At 45.5% G+C, this 19,349-nt stretch overlaps 1 protein-coding gene across 1 annotated transcript in view; it reads right to left on the bottom strand.

Annotated features, from left to right (window-relative positions):
* Window positions 1-12,567, bottom strand: part of ST8SIA1 (ST8 alpha-N-acetyl-neuraminide alpha-2,8-sialyltransferase 1) — a 114,406-nt gene extending 101,839 nt beyond the window's left edge. The window contains exon 1 of the mRNA XM_027658298.1: window positions 12,323-12,567. Within this exon, the coding sequence (XP_027514099.1) occupies window positions 12,323-12,567 (245 nt within the window). The remainder of the gene's footprint in view (window positions 1-12,322) is intronic.
* Between the last annotated feature and the right edge of the window lie 6,782 nt (window positions 12,568-19,349).

The raw sequence follows: 19,349 nt of genomic DNA, 5'->3' as shown, positions 1-19,349 counted from the left end.
GATTAGGGGGTTCTGACACTTTTCCCAATAGAAAACTCAGTTTTCAATTAAGAATAAGAATATATGAAGGAAGACAACCTGTTCCTGAGAACAGCCAGCAAGCAGGACAAGGCTAAATGCCAGCAGGGCTGTGCACCCTGCCCTACCTCTCACTCCACGGTCCTGTCACAGGGGACAAAAGGAGCTGAGGGAACTGGGACAGAAGTGGAGCCTAATTAGCACCACTATTTATAGAACATCTTCCTCTTTGAAGTGGGAAGAGGTGCTGGTGACAGCTGAGGTAGTTCTGGAGATGATCCAAAGTGTTAAGGTAATCCGCTTCAAAAAACACTGGAGGCATAAGTTATTCTTGAGCTGGCACACCTGCAATGTCACCTGTGAGTAAGTTTTCAACGGGCAGCATGCCCAGCCACCACCAGGCAGGGAGGGATGCAAGGACAGGACCAGGAAAAGGAGGTAAGAAATCCCAAGGGTACCCCTCGACTACTCTTTTGAGAGGAGGTGTACCAGCTTCCTCAGGCGAAGGATAAGCCCAGAGGACCAAAAGTACTTTTCATTATGAATCAACTTTCTCAAGTTTTATGGTCTTTTACAGTATCAATATTTAAAAGATGCTGCTAAAAAGAGCAAGGAAAAATCCCAAACAAACCTTCAAGAAATTAATGCAAGAAATCTACTCAGTATGAGGATAAAAGTAAAAATTCACTAAATAAATCATCCAACCTACTTAGTCCTTCAACAAGGCATCTTAAGAGAGGACACTGCCTGAGAGTTGGTTTAAAAATACTTTTAAATCTCATTTATTTGTGCTCGTTGCCTAGTCCAGAGCAAATGTGTTCATGAGATTTTCCTCCCTGGTACATTCAACCCATTTACTTTAGACCTAAAAAGGTGATGATGAAAGGACAAAGCCTAGCCATTTCTTCCTTCAAACTTGTTGAAAACTAATCTGCTCTTAGCAGTTGCCCAACAGTTTAAGAAATACCTGTAGACAAGCAGCATTTCAGGAGTTGAAACAACTTCTCAAGGATTTTAGGATTCTTTTTTATTTCTCTGAGGCAAAGTAAGTTATTGATCTTAAACAGAGAGGAATAAGAGTCTCACAAGACAGACTGCACAGCCACAAAAGACATCACCTGAAACCAAATGATCAGGTTAAATTTGGGAAAGAACTTATTAAGCTCCACAGTCCTGAGCAAGCTCATATTCACCTAGGCTGATCCAGTTTCAAGTGAAAGCACACTACAGACGTGCTCTTGGCTGTGCTACAGAGAAGAGAGCCCACACCCCAGTGGAAACCCCACAAGCCCATTTGCCTCCATGCCAGCAGAGAGAACTTTGCTTTTCTCCACGATGTAGATCTGCTGTTCTGCAGCAGATGAGAAAACAGAATTTGTACTAAACTTGTAAACCCAACTGAGAGTATAACAACTCGGGCCAGTGAATACATTTTTCCACAGATTAGGTGGGGAAGAACAACAAAGTCGACCCTCTTAGTGCAAGACTTTCACTAGCAGTGGCCTGTTTGACATGTGAAACACAAACCAGGTTTTTTAAAACAAAATCAGAGAAAGCATCAAAGACACAAGGCAAAAATAAACATGTTATCACATGCTGGACCTCATTAGCATTTACTGAACTACACTAGATAAGTGTTTTCACTTGTTCTGTTGTCTAAACAGAACTATCAAAACACATGATTTCTCTAATGATAGGTTTACTTTTTTGTTGTCGTTACCATTTTTGGATCAGCAAAGCTGAAGTTCCACACTCTGCTGTTCCCTTCTGGATATGCTTAAACATTTAAAGGCAACGGCTGGAACAGGACAGAAAGAATAAATATCTCATGTGCATTTTTACTGCCTCATCCAACTGGGCATACAAAAACCTGGAGATGTTCAGCATTTGTCCATAAGGCTTAACAAGTGTGTTTGTGCTAGATGCTTGCTGGGTGCCAAGACAAAATGTTCAATAATATGACCTATAAAGGAATGCCCAGATTGGTCTTGTTTCTCTTATTCCCTTCACTGTTGCAGTTTCCTTAGTTAAAAAATGCATCTAATTATAGGCTGATACGTAATTCTCACTACAGCAATCCCTAGCAGTTAAAAATCACGAGTCAGGCCCCCAAAATTTTGATTAAGGCACAGAAAAAGGCATCTGAAGAACAACAATCCACAATGAATTTTTATTTGCCTTTTGGGGGCCAAGCCACCATTCACATTTACAAGCACTTCACTTTAGCTATGAGGACTGAAAAATTCCTTTTTATTTTTATTCCATGAAACCAAGACTATCACAAATTCACCTAACTGCAGGAGCTGGCACAAGTATTCCAAGGGTGGGGAACAGCAGACTTTGTAGCGTTCCCCAAGTCACACTAACTGCCCCTAACCACAAACATCTGCAGTTCAGCATCTGTTCCTGCTTTGCTCTGGAAGAGGAGTTAAGCATCACCAAGCCAGGTGGAATTTCACAGGTGGACACCCCCTGGACTGCTGATCCTCAGAGCTCCAGAGGCCCTTGAGGGTCTCCTAATACTTCAAAATTAAGACCACCACAGTGATAAATGTTAAACCCCTCTCTCCACATAACCAAGGAATAGTGGCTGATGTGTAAACTTTCTGAGAACTTAGCAGGTGAGCTCTCTGCTTCAGAAGAGCAGGACAGACGCACGTAGAGAGACTTAAGTTTCTCATCCCATTTCTTAATTAATATCATAAAAACTACAGAGGTCTAAAAGCTAACAAAAATACAGCATGTATTTCTTTAAAAGGTGTTTTTTGAATCGATCTTAAGCAAGTTGAAGCAAGAGACTTCACCCCATCATTCCCATTCTCATCTGATCCAACAGCATTCCTCTGCTCCTGCGTCGTGAATATTGTGTTTCCTTTCTATCCCATACTATGGCCATACCCTGTATGGATTTATTCTCATGGCTTTTACATTCTCATTAAGTAGTAAATGGCACAACACAGGAGACTGCAAAGAGTCTGAACCTTGTCAGACAAACAAGAATCTAATGCTGCCTGAGTGGATGGCAGTAAATCACCCACAATGAGCAAGGGTAATCTAAAGATTACAGTCTAATTAGGGATGTCTACTGCAGCACTCACTGCTGCTGCTGTCTAGTGACAGAGCCCACAGATCAAGCTGCTCCCACCTTTCCTGGGGCTCCCACCTTTCTTGTTCCCACCAAGCTTTCACATGACCTGGTGACTGAACACTAAGCTGATGACTTGCATGGGTCAGGTACAACATTAAAGAACATGAACATCAGCAGAAAAGATGCTTCAAGAAGAAAGTAACAAATACCTGTGCTCAACTCCCTGAGTAGCCTGATACCTCTTTTCTTTTCTTTGCCTTTCTCCAGATCCTGATTTGCTCTTTTTCCACACCAGTGGCTCTCACTGTGCTCTGAGCTGCTGTTCACCAAATATCATTTCACCCTCTGACTCCCACGATTGCAGCAGAAACCTTGAGGAGCACCCAAGGATGACATGGAGATGCTGCCATGGTGCAGAGGGGACCAAAAGATCCCTGTGCTGTGGGGCGGGTGGATCTGAGATGTGGGGCAAAGAAGGGCCCAAAGCACAACATCACGTGGGGCATCACACAAAGAACATCACTGCCAGCAAATGCAATGTGAGGGCACAAAAAGCCAAGAGGTGCACTGCTGACCAGCAGTGCTGCTTAGCAGATGAGAGGAAATAGAGACTGAAAAGTCAAGATATAGCTGGAGGGGGAGGAAAACACACAGGCAGCAGAGTAGGGTGACAGCAGCCAACAGCACACAAGCTCTGTGAGGGCTATTTCTTTTCTCCCCACATGGGTCTAAGGTAGAAGATAAGATACATGGAAAGAACAGGGAACAAAAAAGAGCGGCTAAAGAGGAAGGACAGTGGTTAAAGCAGTCAGTTACTTAGCCTGAGGAGTAAAAATTTTGGTCAAAAGTAAGAATCTGAATTGCCTCAGTAGATGAAGATTCATTCTTTGACTTCTTTGTTAATGTTAGACTGGTTAATCCTTCCCTGTGTTTTTTTTCTCCTCACAAAGGCACATGCCTGATTCCACATGCATGTTTTTAAACACTAAGCCAAACAGAGCATACAATCTATTACAAATGGTAACATACCATCATTTAAATACTGGTGAGGATTTGCAAGAATGTAAGAGTGTGAAATGTAATGAAAATATTTATCCATCACTAATCAAAAGTTTATCAACATTTTTTTTAAAAAAGCACTGCTAAATGGCAACTCAATAGGGAATACAAAGTGAAACTGTAAGGTACTATCCAGGAACAGTGATTCATTTCCCAAGTGAATGCTATACATGGAAAAAAAAGCTCTTCTATTCCCTTCTGAATAGATAAATGCTTCAGTGAAAGCCATAGAAAGAAGATAAAAATTTACATGAAAGCATTACACACTTCACAAGTAGCAAGCTGGTGTCTCCAGGTACCAGCAGCAAGAAAAGCCAGTACCCACCAAACCATCACCACAAGTGAAGGATCACTCCTCCAGAGAATACTCAGGCAGCCTGTCACTTGCCCAGGTATTTCTTCACACTGAAAATTGAACTAACAGGCGGAAAACCCACTCCATTAATCAAAATTCCTAATCTGCATAGCTGGGACAAATCTCACTACACGCATTCTTGGAACAAAAATCCTTCAGAGTAGCTGAGTAACCTGAGAGTCTTCATCCCATTTGTCATTAAGCCTAAGTCTTACCAACTCACTGAGAGAGGCAGGCATCAGAGAGCCTTGGATTCAGCATCACCCTCCCTCACTGCATATTTCAGTGCTTTTTGAACTGGTTCTCCCAACCATTGTAGCAGCAGATACCTCATCACCCTGCACTGGGACACACCACACTGCAGGACCATCAGCACACGGAAAACATCCTTCATGATGGAACCTCCAAACATTGAAGCAGACAAAACAGAATTCCTAGAGCTGTCATTTGGCCAAGACAGAACACATAGGAAAACATTAAAACCTTTTCACTGGGGGAAAATAATAAAAATTATGTTTTGTTTGTTTTTCATCTTTGACAGGAAATACAAAGCTTTTATCCTCTATTACAGCAGTGGCCACTCCAGGCATTCCAGAAATAGGCAGAGCAAGTTTTTCCCACAAGAAAGCAAGCAAAATAACTGTTCTGTTTTCCTAGTGCTCCTGAAAATTCAGGCTAGCTACACAGCAGCTTTTAAATTAAAGCTGGCTGTGCATCCTCAGAGCAGAAGCAACCTGACGAGTAGAGACTTTATCTTGCTAATACATGAAGGCAAAGTCTGCAGTTTACCTGGAAAGCCTGATAGCCAACAATTGGGATGCCAAGGATGGAAAATGGCAAATGCCCCAAGCATCAATGCTGAGCTGCAAGACTCTGAAGAAGATGACTGGTAACTCAGTAGGGGAGGGAGATAAAGGAGTAAATAATTTCACACAGGTTCTTCATATCACTGCTATGAATGTTGATTAGATAATTATAAAAGGAGCCATCCAAAAAGTCTGGGGCTCCCCTGAAAGCTGAGGAGGGCATCAAGCAGCTTAAGAATAGGAACAGACTGAAGAGGTGAAGCAAAAAATAAAAAGGAAAAAATATAAACAAGGTGGTTGTTCGAGAAATTAAGTGATGCTGACAGGAAACATGGAAGACAAAAAAGTTAACCATTTCTATTCAGCATTCAGCTGTTCCCAGCAGCTTTAAAAGCCTCATTGTAGACACATCTCCACTTGAAAAGAAAAACTCTAAACCAAGAAATTCAGGAAGGCATTTTCCTGGCAGATGAAACAGTAGAAGTCAAAATAATCCAATCTGTTTTGATTTAATACAGCATCAACAAAAAACCCACCACTGTGCTGGCCGTAAAATATTTTATAACAATCTGATTTCAACAGAGCAGTGGGAAAGTGACCTTCAGAATCCTGGTCAAAGCCAGGATGTTGTTCTCCATGGTTTAATTCATCTTGTTAAAAATTTCAACTATCACTAAGGTCAAGGCGACAGGCACAACTTCTTCATGAAGCCCAGAGCTTCCGTAGCAATTACTTTAAAAGACTTTGCCAGGGTCAAATGACTTATCAGTGCCTCATCCCACCCTCTGTTTATCAAAGATTAAAAGACTTGGCAGAAGAATTGTCTCTGGTCTTCTATATGTAAAAATTGTGACATGACAAAACCTGAACGTGCACTGAGGTTTACAAATACTACTTAACATGGATTAATGTACTTCAGTATGAATTTAACTCCATGTAGCTATTTTAAAATTATTTAATGTTAGGAGGAATTTTCTCGTATTTTGAGGACCCCATGCAGCATACAGAAAAAAGATTAATAGTTATAAAGGGATTTAAAATTTAAGCATTTTTTGGTGCTTACAAAACTGGAAAAACAGAAAACTGCAGTCCAAACAGACTCTTCATTTCAGTGAGGTTCATCCACATTGTGGGAGGATAAATTCTAAAGGGGGAAAGACAACTCATTTTCCATAGGTCTTTTAATATATATCACTGAACACACGTCAAATGGGAGCAACACTCTCAGCTGCTCTGAAGACGAAAATTACAACTAGAAGAATAAATCACCAGTGACTGTATTGTATGGACAAGTCAGTGCCCATTCCATCCACTCTACGGCGTTAAAAAGGAAAGCACAGATGTAAAAATACACAAATCCAGCAGTGTCTGTGTATGTACATACCAGACTTTTGGGGCCCTAGTTGGGTAACCTAAATTCCAGTAAAGTCTCTGTTCCTCCTGTTCCCCAGTGCCTGGCTCTGGGCCTTTGGATGCTCCCAGCTAACAGGAAAAGAGCCTCAGGGAGTTGGCTACATCTTTGCAAGACATTAGAAACAGGGATCTCAACTGACTGCTTCATGGGGATCATGGATCAAGTCTGTAGGAAAATGCTACTTAGGGTCAAGGAAGGAGGGTATCAGGAGCTGGAACTTCGGAATTTAAGTCAATTCCTATCTTGCCAGCACAGCCCTCATCTGCAAAGACACAGTGAGCTAACTCAGATAACTAATTCTCATAGTTTTCATGTCATCCAGGTATCCAAAGACACCTAAAGATCTTAAAGATATGGAGCCAAAACCCTCTACAGCTTGCTTTCTTCATCACAGCCTTCAAATAATAACATGGAATAAGAACGTTTCTTTCCTCTCATCCTTAACCTGCTCTTCAAATTGTACCTTTTCACCAAAACAACTTCCCACCTCAGCTACAGATACTAAGAAACCACAAATTACAACACACTTATCACCAATGAAGCAAATACAACCAGAAAAAAAAATCAAGCAAAATGTTGATAAAAACACAGCCAGGTGGTAGCAGAACCTACTCAGGAGAGAAAAATCAGCTGGATTATGCCACTGCACAGCATGTGAGCGTATCCACTAGTTTCAGGGCAGGGCATCACAGGCCACAGAGGCAGAACTAACCTAAGCCAGCACCTCCCAGCTCTACTCCTAAGTTCATCCTTCACATGTCTCAGTGAGAGAAGCAGGCATAATTCTGCATCTGATAAAGCTGTTTAAGCAGGGCAAAACTCTTATCTAACTCTCACTCGAGCAACATGAAGTTTAATCTCAGATTTGTCTTGAAATACTCCACTGAGGATTGCAACACATCAAAAGAGAAGATAAAAAAAGCCATCTGAACTAAAGAAACCCTTGCTGACTAGGCAGTACCATTCATCTCACCCAGACGGGGAAGTGACCTGGAATTGTGTGTTAACACAATCCAGAATGAAAAAGGATTTGCACATGGGGAAGCTCCTCGGCGGCCGTTGTGATTGCACTCAAGGTACAGACAAGGAACAGCTGGCAGAGAGCAGCTGGCAGGGAAGGTTACAGTCGGAAGAGCCCCTCCAGCACAGCACACAGAGGCAACAGAGCATTCTTTTTGCAAGGCACGCGAAAGGCTCCACACAGTCTGTCCACATCCACACTGCAAGCACCAGAGAGCCTGCCATGTCCGGATATCCCGTCCAGTTCGGCCACTGATCCCATTGTGTGATTTCAGGGCAGTAGCTTCTCCACTCTGTCCGTGGAAAATGGACAAGAGGCCACGCCTGATGAAAGGGAGGGAAAAAGCCACCTGCCAAGGTGAGCATGGCCTGCTTGGCTTGAGGGACAGAGGGGACATCACGGAAGAGCAGAGTCAAGTTGTAGCAGATGCTTTGGACTGGAGGCAGGTCACAAACAGTGAGTTCACAGGGGACATCTTCCACCAGCTTAACCAAGTCGCCCCCAGAATAAACCCTGGGTGATCTTTCAGCATCACACAAAATTGATGCAGCAGAAGCAAGATCACAGTCTGAACCTCAAGGGAAGCCTTTCTGTTGCCATGCAGAGATTGTTCTGTCTCTTCCTGAAGAACCTCTAAGTCACTAATCACCACTGAACCCCTTTGGTGGGACTCCTGACAGTCAAAAGCCCACTGGCCCCAAGCAAAGTCACTCCTCAGAGGAGGTCCACCCCAATCAAAAGTGTCATATAAACAAACAGCGCTTGGGATTTGTGGTTGTATGGAGCTTGTAAGGTGGACGAAAAGATCCAGCTATGCCTTTAATGAATTGCAACATTTTAAATAAAACCATCCTAAAGGTATTATTGTATGTCATTTACTTCAACAAATAACAGACAACAACTAACAACATTTTTGCCTAAGTAATTTCAGCAGCCCCAGGCTCTTAAAAAAAACCCTGAGCAATCTGTAAAAACAATTAGGGTGCAATAACATTAACCACCTCAGAGGATGACAAGCCATTATATTGTAGGCAAATTAGCCATGTGAGCTATTAGTGACTGTAATGACAATCTCATTCCTATTCCAACCACTTTGTAGTTCAAGCAGTTTACCATCTGACTGACAGACTATTCAGCATTTGTCAGACAGGAGATGTTTCCACAGCGGAGAGTTTGACTACCCTTGGCCACTCCTGAGTTGAAATTTAAAGGATGCCACTAGAGATAGATGCCTGGTAGGCTGTGCTCACAATGGCAAATGCCCCGAATTTGAGGACTTTAAAGGAACCTACCTTCAGCTGAGGAAAGGACCAATAGCTCTTTTAATCAACTTTTAATGCAACTTCAGATGCATCTTCAGGCTTTTCAACACATGTCCTTCCATCGAAGAACGCAGGCAGCTCTCGTGCTGACACCCACTGCACTGCTGGCAGCACGACTCAGTGCACTTGTAGAATCACAGAATGGTTTGGGGTATAAGGGACCTTAACAATCATCTCATTCCCTTAACAATCATCAAGCAACCCCACAGCCATGGGCAGGGGCAGCTTCCACTGAACCAGGTTGCTCAGGGCCCCATCCAACATGCCAGGACCTCTCACAAAAGCCACGCATGCAGAGTCCAGGCTGAGAGCATGCTTTAAACACAGTGTCACACACAAAGGCTTAATCCTGCTCATTCTGCTACTCCCACAAACTATCCTTCGTCACAGCTGCAGCAAGACACCACACACTTCAAAAGAGCAATCCATGGCTATTTACACAGGTATTTTTATTTGAAAACCAGCTCTGGGAATTCTTATTCGAACACAAAACCCTCATCGAATTATTCCACAAGGACCAGGACAGTCTATGTTCTTGCATTAACAAGAGTTTACACAGATCTGATCTTTACATAAGGTTTCTGGCTGTTCAGAGAGGAGGAAGGGGCAGTGAAGACTGAGGAGCTACTGGCACTTGGTTGCCAGAATTCAACTCAAACTACTCCAAATTACCCAGATGCTTTCATTGACCTTGCTAAGTCACTTAGTGATGATGTCTTTGATCCAGGTACAGAAGGCAAAGGGGTAGTAGCCCTTCTGAGGTTTGAAAAATATTATTTGATCAAGTTAATTACCCAGCATCTACTTCAACAATACTTATCTACTTCAACAGTAGGAGTCCACAAAGGAGCAGAAACCCATCAGGTGTTGGCAGGCCCAGCAAGGACCTGGCTATTCAAACACCTGTACAATACCACAAATGCCACCACATTACACAAAGCAGTAATGTGAAAGTTTGCATATAGATTTTTAGCACAGACTAATTCAAAATTTATGCTTCAAAAACTGAGTAAAACTAAAATTGTTTGGTAACTAGAATCTGGAAGGAGACTAGGGAGAATGGCAATTGACACTCTTCTTAAATAATATATTAACAATACATTAAAGCCCACTTAGTATTAGACTATTATGGAAACACACATGACTTGAAAGTCCACACGCAGGTTTTCTGTGAAGCTCTGTCCTTCCTTTCCTATTCAGAGGCTCACATTCACAGGCAGTTTCCAGCAGAAAGTGAAATTTGGAGGTTTTACAGCAAGCCTGCTTAGAGACAGCAGGACCAGAGCAAAGACTGAGACAGTGTTTCTGTTAATCACCTCAAATATACAGCAGCCTGCCTGACATGGACTTCAATTTCAAAACATTCTATCATGATAAGAAGCAAATTTATGCAGCAAAAAGAGAGCTCTATGTCACAACTATTTGAATCATATAGTATACTATACTCACTACGTATCTGCAGTGTACAATTTCTCTTAAAAACTTGATTTTTTGAAAGAGACTGATTTAAAGCTCATTGTATTTAGCACTGCACCAACTCATCAACAGACACGGATAAGAAACAATAGGTCCTATTACTGCATGAGACTCTCTTCAGTAGCATCTCTGAGATTATCACTATGCCTGGAGAGCGGAGAAACATATGGGCAAGTGGAATAGCTGATGAACCACACAGAGTTTTTGTTACTAAACCACGTGGTGGAAATGGTCTAAAACTGCTTTGTAAACTGAAGCTGCAGCAGCACTACGAATCTTCAAACAATATTTGGTTTACAAACATGAAAAATAATAGACCAAACTCCTTCCTATATCATCTATCAGGGTAATTTTTTTTAAAATCTGGATTCTTCTACCCCCTAAATGGGGATCTGTAGCACAACAGGATTAATTAGTATGCAAGAAGATCAAGCTAGTTTCTAGTGTTAGTTAGATGTTCTAGGAAAAGGGTCATGCATCCGTATCTTATTGCTAGTTCTGTATTAAAGACAGGACTTCAACCAGGCCTACCCAGTGAGATAATATTAACACATCCTTGCTTATCACCTATCATTGTGTATGTCTCCCGCAGGCTTGGAAGAACTGTAAAGTTTCTGTTATCCCAGCAGGCAAGACATTAAGCAATCACATGTCAGTTCCCGTTCATGGCTAATGCAAATACATTCAAAAAAATACTGAAGAACATAAAACTGTACACTACTTAAAAACAAAGGAAAAAAATAAAAAGGGGCAATAAGGCCCTTGGAATTTGGGTCTGATTCATTCTAGCTTTTACTAAAGAGGGTTGGGAGGGGGTTTTGGGGGGGGTTGTTTGTTTTCCAGTTTACCACTTACTCTGATCTTTAATTTTCTACTCGGAGGACAGGGAGAAACCCCAGCTTCCCTCCGGGAAAAGGAGGGAAATCTGCCTCTCTTCCACTTGTCTGCATTTTACTCAGACACATGTGAAATTTTTACGAGGATGAGAATCCCCACTGCACACGCTTTTAAGGCAGGGCCACTCAAAAAAATCCTCCCCGCTGCAGAGACCCGGTTCTCCACCGCTATCAGCGGCACCCTGACTGCAACATTCCTCCTCTCCGGTGCAGCTGGGTAAGGTGAAATGGGCTCCAAGGATTATCGCCATTTCCCAGCCACGTCAGAAGAAAAGAGAAAAAAAGGTGCCTTTTCACGTGGTTTCTATAATAAACCGCAGAGTCAAGGACCAGCGCGGTGCTTCTCAAGTGCTCCTCGGAGCGGGGATGCTGACACGAAATGCACATCCACGCAGACCTTCCCTTACGCATCCCAAGGAAGCTCCACAAGCCGAGCTTTCCCTGGCAGCAACCTGGCAGTGCCCATCTCTGAGGGAAGCCGGGCTCCCAGCCCCGGGCTTTGTTAGCAGTCACAGGGGCTGCCGGTGCATCTGCTGTCCGGGAAGCGAGAAGCATCCTATTGTGCGGGCAACGCCGCAAGCCTCGGAAATCTCAGCCCCCTTGGAAAGGCATCCCTGCGAGAATAAGCCTCCATCCCCCGCGCCGAGCCCCTTCTCGTCCCCGCAGCAAACGGAGCCACCCAAAAAAAAGTTTTGCTGGGCAAGAGGGGCGGGCAGGGCTGGGAAAAAAAACAAAGGGTCGGGGAGGAAAGAATAAAGTTTGGGGTTCGGCGGGGCGGGGAGGGCGCCCGGGAGAGCTCCGGCAGCTCCCCGCCTGCCCGCGGCTCCGCGCCCGTCCCCACTGCCCTTGGGCCGCGCACGGCGGTACCTGAACAGGGCGACCGCAGTCTGGTTCCTCCTCCACGCCTTGCCCTGCTGCAGCAGCACCCCCTGCACGATCTCCTTCTCGTCGGGCAGCCGGTACACGGGGAAGACGTAGAGCCAGCAGAGGACGAAGACGCCCAGGGCGCTGGCGCCCACGGGCAGGCGGGTGCGCGGCCACTTCCACGGCAGCCCCGCCATCCTCATCCTCCTCCCGCAGCACCGCCGCGGCTCCGGGCCGCGCTCCGGCATCAGGCCCGCGCCATGCGGCGCCCGCGGGCTCAGCCCGGCTCAGCTCAGCCCGGCTCAGCTCAGCCCGGCTCAGCTCAGCCCCGCCGCCGCCCGCGCCCCGAGCCCGGCGGGCCGCCCGCCGCCATCGCCGCCCAGCCGGCCGGGGGGGTCGGGGCTGCTGCCGGCGCTGCTGCCGCTGCGCCGCGGCTCGCTCCTGTCTCGGCGGTGGCGGCTGCCGCCCGTCCTCACAGTCATTTGGTCCCTCGCGTTCCCCGCCAGACGATGCTCCGCCGCTCCCCGCCCTCCCTCCGCCTCCCGCCGAGCTCCTCGCTCGCTCCCTCGCTAAGGACGGACCCGGTAAATTTCCACCCCGCCCCGGCCCGGGGGGGTGCCCCGGCCCCTCCGCCCGCCCCCCAGACGCGGAGGGGGGAGGGAGAGAGGGAGGGGAGCGGCACCGGCAACCCGAGTGCTGCGGGGATCTGCTCCGGCGCCGCGGCCGCTCCCGCTCGACCCGCGGGCACCGGCCGAGCGGAGCGGAGGGAGGGGACGAGGGGTGAAAGAGAGAGGGAGGTCCCACTCCGGGGCAGCGCCGCCGGCACACACCGAGCCTCTCTCTCTCCCGGCGCCGGTCTTTTTCCCCCAGCACCGGCCGCGCCGATCACCAGCGCGCCCTGGCGGGCACCGACCCCCGCCCGGCCTCCTGCATCCCACCCTGCCTTCCACTCGTGACTCCCCGCGGAGCCCCCCGAGTGCTCCGTGTCTGAGGGTCCCCCGGGCTCAAGCCAAGGAGCCCCGGAGCCGGGATCACCGTGCTAGTCAAAGTGCATTCTGCACAAAGTACGTCCCCTGCGAAGTACGCGCAAAAATGTTGGATTAAGATTTTTTTTTTTTTTTTTGGAGAACGTAGCAAACTCGGGGTGGGGAGAGGTGTGTTCAGCAAACCCAAAAGCAGAGCGTACCCCAGCCAGCAGCGCCGTTCCCAAAGCAGCAGCTTTGTATCAGCATGTGTGCAGCATCACTGGCCGGCCGAAGGAGATCATTGTCTCACTCTGCACTGCTGCGGCCTCACCTCCAGTCCTGTGTGCAGTTTGGGCAACACAATATAAGACAGATATAAAGCTATTGGAGAGTGTCCAAAGGAGGACTATGGAGATGGTGAAGGGTCTAGAGGGGAAGCCATACGAGGAGTGGCTGAGGTCACTTGGCTTGTTCAGCCTGGAGAAGAGGAGACTGAGGAGAGACCTCACAGCAGTCTACAGCCTCCTCTTCAGGAGAAGTGGAGGAGCAGGCTCTGGTCTCTGCTTTCTGGTGACCAGGGACAGGACCTGAGGGAACGACATAAAGCTGTATCAGGGAAGGTTTACTTTGGATATAAGGAAAAGGGTCTTCACCCAGCAGGAGTTGTGCGCTGGAACAGGCTCCTCAGGAAAGCAGTTGCAGCACCAAGCCTGACAGAGTTCAAAAAGCATTTGAACAACTCTCTCAGGCATGTGGTGTGATTCTTGGGGTGTCCCATGCAGAACCAGGAGCTGAATTTTGATGATCCTTGTGGGTCCCTTCCAATTCAGGATATTCTATGGTTCTGTGTGCCCACACAGAACTGTGTGCTTGGGTCTTTGAAGAAAACACATTGGGGTTTATACCCCCAGGTGGGACATGGGCAGTTGGTGGGGTGTCCCAGCCCTCTGGGGTTATGGCTGAAGTGCCCAGAGCTTGGAAGAGTTGGTAGAGAAGTCGCCCAAAAGCCAAGGAGCAGCAGCATGAGCCTTGCATACCTACAGCAATGCCCAGCTCAGGCTTTCCATTGGGAACCCACCATTTGCCTGCCAGTGACATGAGAGTGACACATGAGTGATCTTCAGCCCTCCTAAATCAGCAGAATGTGATCATTTCATGCCAACAGAGTGACTCCAGCAGTAGAAAGCACCTCTCTGTGGTAATCAGGTAGGTTCAAACATGGTAGACACGTTCAGCTCCTCTCAGTGAGAATCTCAGAGGCAGTCCCCAATTTCAGAGCTCTGTCTCTACTTCCTGGCATAAAAGGCAGATTCAGCCCTGGCTGGTACCATCAGTGTGTGTTCAGCATCTCCAGACACCTTTCAGACCCACTGAGAAATGCTGCAGACTCCCACATAACCCTAGAAAGAGTTTTATGTGAGTTAGTAGCCAGCTCCTTTCTAGACTTTTCAGCACATGGAGACTTGGCTACTTCAGGCACTTTCAGCGTTGAGTGGTAACCAAGGGATGGGTTTGAATGCTCAAAACTTGGGAGGCTTGAGGTAGCAAGGACATGTTGACAGCCTTGAAAGACAAGGATTAGCCTGACTCAAAGCATGTCAGCACAGAACATCTTGCAGAGTTATGTTGATCATGATGGGTGATGGGGGGGAAAGTAAAACTGAATTCATCTGCTGAAATTATCTGGAGCACAGTGATGAATGGTTGCTGTTAGTCACCTAGCAAAGGGTGGCAAAAGAACAATCCATGGGGCAAGATTCTAACCAAAGCAATTAGAGATTTGGTCAAACAAATTCTGAGCTTGAAAACAGGCAACCCCAAATTCTACAGCTCTTTCTGCAAATGTCTTGACCTTACCCTGGATTCATGATTAAAGGAAGCTTTGAAAAAAAATTGGGTCAAGGAAGGAAAGCAAGGAGGAAGTTCGACACAGTTCGTTTAGCATCTCCTGGCCATAAGGCAGCAATAAAATAATCATAAATACCAGCTGGGTGTTTAAACAGCATTTACAGCTAGAGATCCCAACAGATACTACTTAGTTCTCAGTAAAAAAACCAACTTGGAAATCTCAGTGCACTTTCAGTGCTTGAGAGAAGGAAAAACATTCTCTTTCATAGTGTGTTGCCATGTAGAAATATACACTGACAAACAGTACATTAACATCATGATACCTAATTAACACAAAAATGCCAGAAACACGTACTTGCACAAAAAATACTCTTTTCATTCATATCTGATATGCTAGAGCTGTCTAGAGCATTATAGCTGTTTTCTCTGGACAAAAATGGGAAAAGAAACTGAGGAAGGCATTTTGGTTAACGTCTGGAAAAAAATTATTTAGAGCAGGATAAGTATTTTCATTTTGGTGAAGAAACTATTTACCAACAGCAAAACAAGCCAAAACCTGTTCAGTCACCTCTATTAAAAATGAACCATTAAACCTCTGGAGACTAATTCAAAACATAGTTAGCTAGACTCATAATAAGTAAAAAAAAAAATAAAATAGGGTTTGAAATGTACAAAACTGTATCCCAGATTAAATCCTGACTCTTGGCTCACTTTAATTGAGAAGACAAACAAACCAGAGGCTCAGTGTTGCTTGGGAAACCAGAAAGTGGAAAAGAACAAGAGAAAGTACGAGTGACTTATTCTTTCACCGTCCAAACTGCTTGCAATGAACCGAGTTAAAATACCACCAATACACACAAGATTTTTGGGATGTGTTTTATTTGTGAGTTATTCCTAAGCCTTTCCTCTCCTTTTTCCGAATCTATTTCAGCATGAAGCCCCGAGGCTCTTCACTGAATTCATAACAGTCCATGGTCTGTCTAGTGCCGTCACCGTGTCCTGCCCGCTGCCCGCAAGGAGCCGGGTTCATCGAGACAGAGATGAGGCAGAGCTTGTTATGTTGCTACTGGCTTGCCATGGGGAACTGAAAATGCCTGGCCTTGTTCTGCTCTTGCACAGGTGGGAATTACAGATACACCAGGACAAGCTCAAACCCAGGTTTTTTACTCTAGAGTCAGATCTGTTTCTAGGCAGCGTTATCAGTTGCTGTCCTTTCCCTCCGTCAGTGAGCCCTGAAGAGAAGTGCACCAGTGCTTTCTGCTGAGGATGACAGCTTCAGGTGGAGAATAAAGAGAAGGCAAGAATAAACTGCCAAAAATGAATCTTGTTTACAAGCAAATAGTCTGAAGTACCTCAGTGACACTTTGCAATCGTGGCAAAGATGTATAGACGTAGTGATCAACAACCCATGTCTTGAAATCAAAGCAGAAAATTGATATTCAGGCATGATCCTACTCTGCTGAACTCAACTCCACTTTAGTGATAATTGAGTGGCAAGATTTGACCTCACCTCCATTACTTTGGTTCCAGGTATCCTGAGCAGGGTCCATCCTCTTCTTCAAAAAAAAAAAAAGAAAAAAAGAAAAAAAGTTGTTCTTGAGAGGTGCCTTTAAAAATCAGCACAGAGGAAAGCAACAACTGAGAGCACGAAATAACATGTCTTCTAAACACTCAGAAGAAATAGTGTGACTATCCACTGATCAGAAAGAAAAGGCAGTGATGTGATTTTCCCGGTTTCCCCCCAAAAAAGCACCGGCAAAATCCCCTCTGTTCCCTGTTGCACTGCCCTCCTGCCCCTGCGGGTGGAGCTGACACTCTGCTCAGCCAACACCTTTCTCAAGCGTTAGAATCCAGGTTCTCTTTCCCTTGCTCCCAGGCCAAAACACACGCGAAGATCAGAGCTGCATCCTTCAAAAAAATCCAGGTTTTGCCTGCTTTCATTTGGAGAATCTTGTACTCCTACAGGCATCGCTCTCTTTCAGCTCTCTCACTTCCAAAATAACAGGGATTCCCCCTTCACTTCAGCATCCCACACACTTTCCTCTCTGCAGAATTTAGCAGAGGAGTTGCATTGGAATCAGCTTTCAGGCTGTGGCATCCTTTTAGTTGATGAAATTGTTATCATGCCATATACCTGGTAAATCCATTGTCTTCCAAATGTGCTCAGTTACCACCTGACTAAAATTCCTTGCTCTGCACCGTGCCATCAGCTCTGCAAGTATTTCATGCTTCATTAGCAGAGTCTATGTGAAGGTTGGATTTGTTTTCTAAGGGAGAAGGAAGCTGAAAAAGGTAGGTATTCTATGTCTAACCCCAGCTCTTATTCCCCACTGCCATAAATCCTCAGTGTTATGTTTTTTGACCCAATGTACAGGAGCAAAATGTTCCGATATCATCTCCTGTCTGAGCTATTATTGTAGGCCAGCTTTTGTGTGCTGTTGCCTGTGAAAGAGCTGATTTCTCTGCATTCCAGCTGTTGATACAGTTAAAAAAACTGGGATCTGAATCTCACTCTGTAAGAATAACAAAAACACTGTGAACTCCATGAATTGACACACAGTTGCCCATACAAAGACCTGTTGACAAATTCCCGTTATGCTTCTCCCTATCAGAATTTACTCTGCAGCTCTGTTAAAACCACCCACAAATGTGTATTCTCACTGATAAAGCATTTTAAGCCACTGATATGACAGATGGTTTTATGTAATCCTGTTGGAGGGGAGAATTGTAACTACAATATCAGATTAATATTCTAATTGTAGGATGGAAATTATAAGTTAAATATGTGGAAGAAATTCTGTACTGTGAGGGTGGAGGGCACTGGCACAGGTTGCCCAGAGAAATTGTGGCTGCCCCATCCTTCGAAGTGTTCAAGGCCAGGTTGCATGGGGCTCTGAGCAACATGGTCTAGTAGAAGATGTCTCTGCCCATGGAACTAAGTGATGTTTAAGGTCCCTTCCAACTCAAACCGTTCTATGATTCTCTGTGCTAGAACTGTCATGCCAAGTGTATTGTGGCTAGAGGGGTCCTGTTGTATTATGCACCATTTATAAAAGAAATAAAATGAATTTAAATGGAACAGTGGCACATGTACATACACATGCACACAGACTTCAAGCACATCTCCAAAGCAAGTAGGCTCTTCCCTTGTTAGTGTAGTTCCTTTTCCTCGGGGACTCAAACGGATGCTGACCTCATGTCTGACATTTGCTGAAATTTCGATCTGAGCAGTTGCTGTCAGGAAGCCATCATTCATAATTTAGTGTTGTTTAAGAATCCTGTTCATGAGAAGGTCGTCTCTGACATAGAGGGAGACATAATAAATTTGGTCTTGAAAGAAGTAATCCCTCTAGAATAGGATGAAGGGGATGGGAAAAAAGCAGAGGAGAGGAAAAAGCTTGTTAACATTGTTGCTCTATCTTTTCTTCCTGTAACAAATGATCCTTAAGTTCTTATTAGGAAGAAACACATGAATGTGTGTGAGGTATCAGGAAGCCCCTCTGCTTTCGAGACCAGCTGAGAATTAACAGTAGATCCAGATGATGTGATTTGTTCAGTTGTCCACCCTGGAAAAGATGATGCAGAAATGTGTTTAAAGAGAAGGTTCAGCAAGGATGGCTGGGACCCTCAGCCATCCTCTCCCTTTCCTCACAGGAAAGGTGCTCCATCTCTCTGATCATCTTGGTGGCCTCCTCTGGACTCACTCCAACAGGTCTATGTCCTTTCCATGCTGGGACCCCAGGGCTGGATGCAGCACTGCAGGGGGGGGTCTCACCAGTGCAGAGCAGAGGGGCAGAGTCCCCCCCTCACCTGCTGGCCACGCTGCTTTGGATGCAGCCCAGGACACTGCTGGTTTCCTGGCTGCCTGAGCACACAGACTTGCACACAGTGAGTTATGTGGTTTCCAGGGAAGGGCAGCCTCCCACAGGGATCTGCAGTATCCCCCAAAGAGGACGTCAACACTGTCACTAAAAACTTAAGTGATCAAGGACTTAGGACCAACCTGCACATTCCTTTGCTGAACTTCAGCCCTACTTTGCATCTCAGACCACAGCAGCTCCTTCACAGCTCAGTTAATGTGATCCCGCCAGTGCTACCCAGGGTACACAGACTCTGGACACACAGACATCCTTAGCTCTGGAGCTTCATCATGCTTACTTTTCTCAAGTTACTTATTCAAATATGAATCCCTTTAAAAACAAATGTTTTGGGTTCAC

The sequence above is a fragment of the Corapipo altera genome, unplaced genomic scaffold (genome assembly GCF_003945725.1).
Source record: "Corapipo altera isolate COAL_440 unplaced genomic scaffold, ASM394572v1 1, whole genome shotgun sequence".
Classification (NCBI taxonomy): Eukaryota; Metazoa; Chordata; class Aves; order Passeriformes; family Pipridae; genus Corapipo; species Corapipo altera.
Note: the sequence above shows the minus strand (reverse complement) of the source record. Positions and strands in the feature narration are given on the sequence as shown.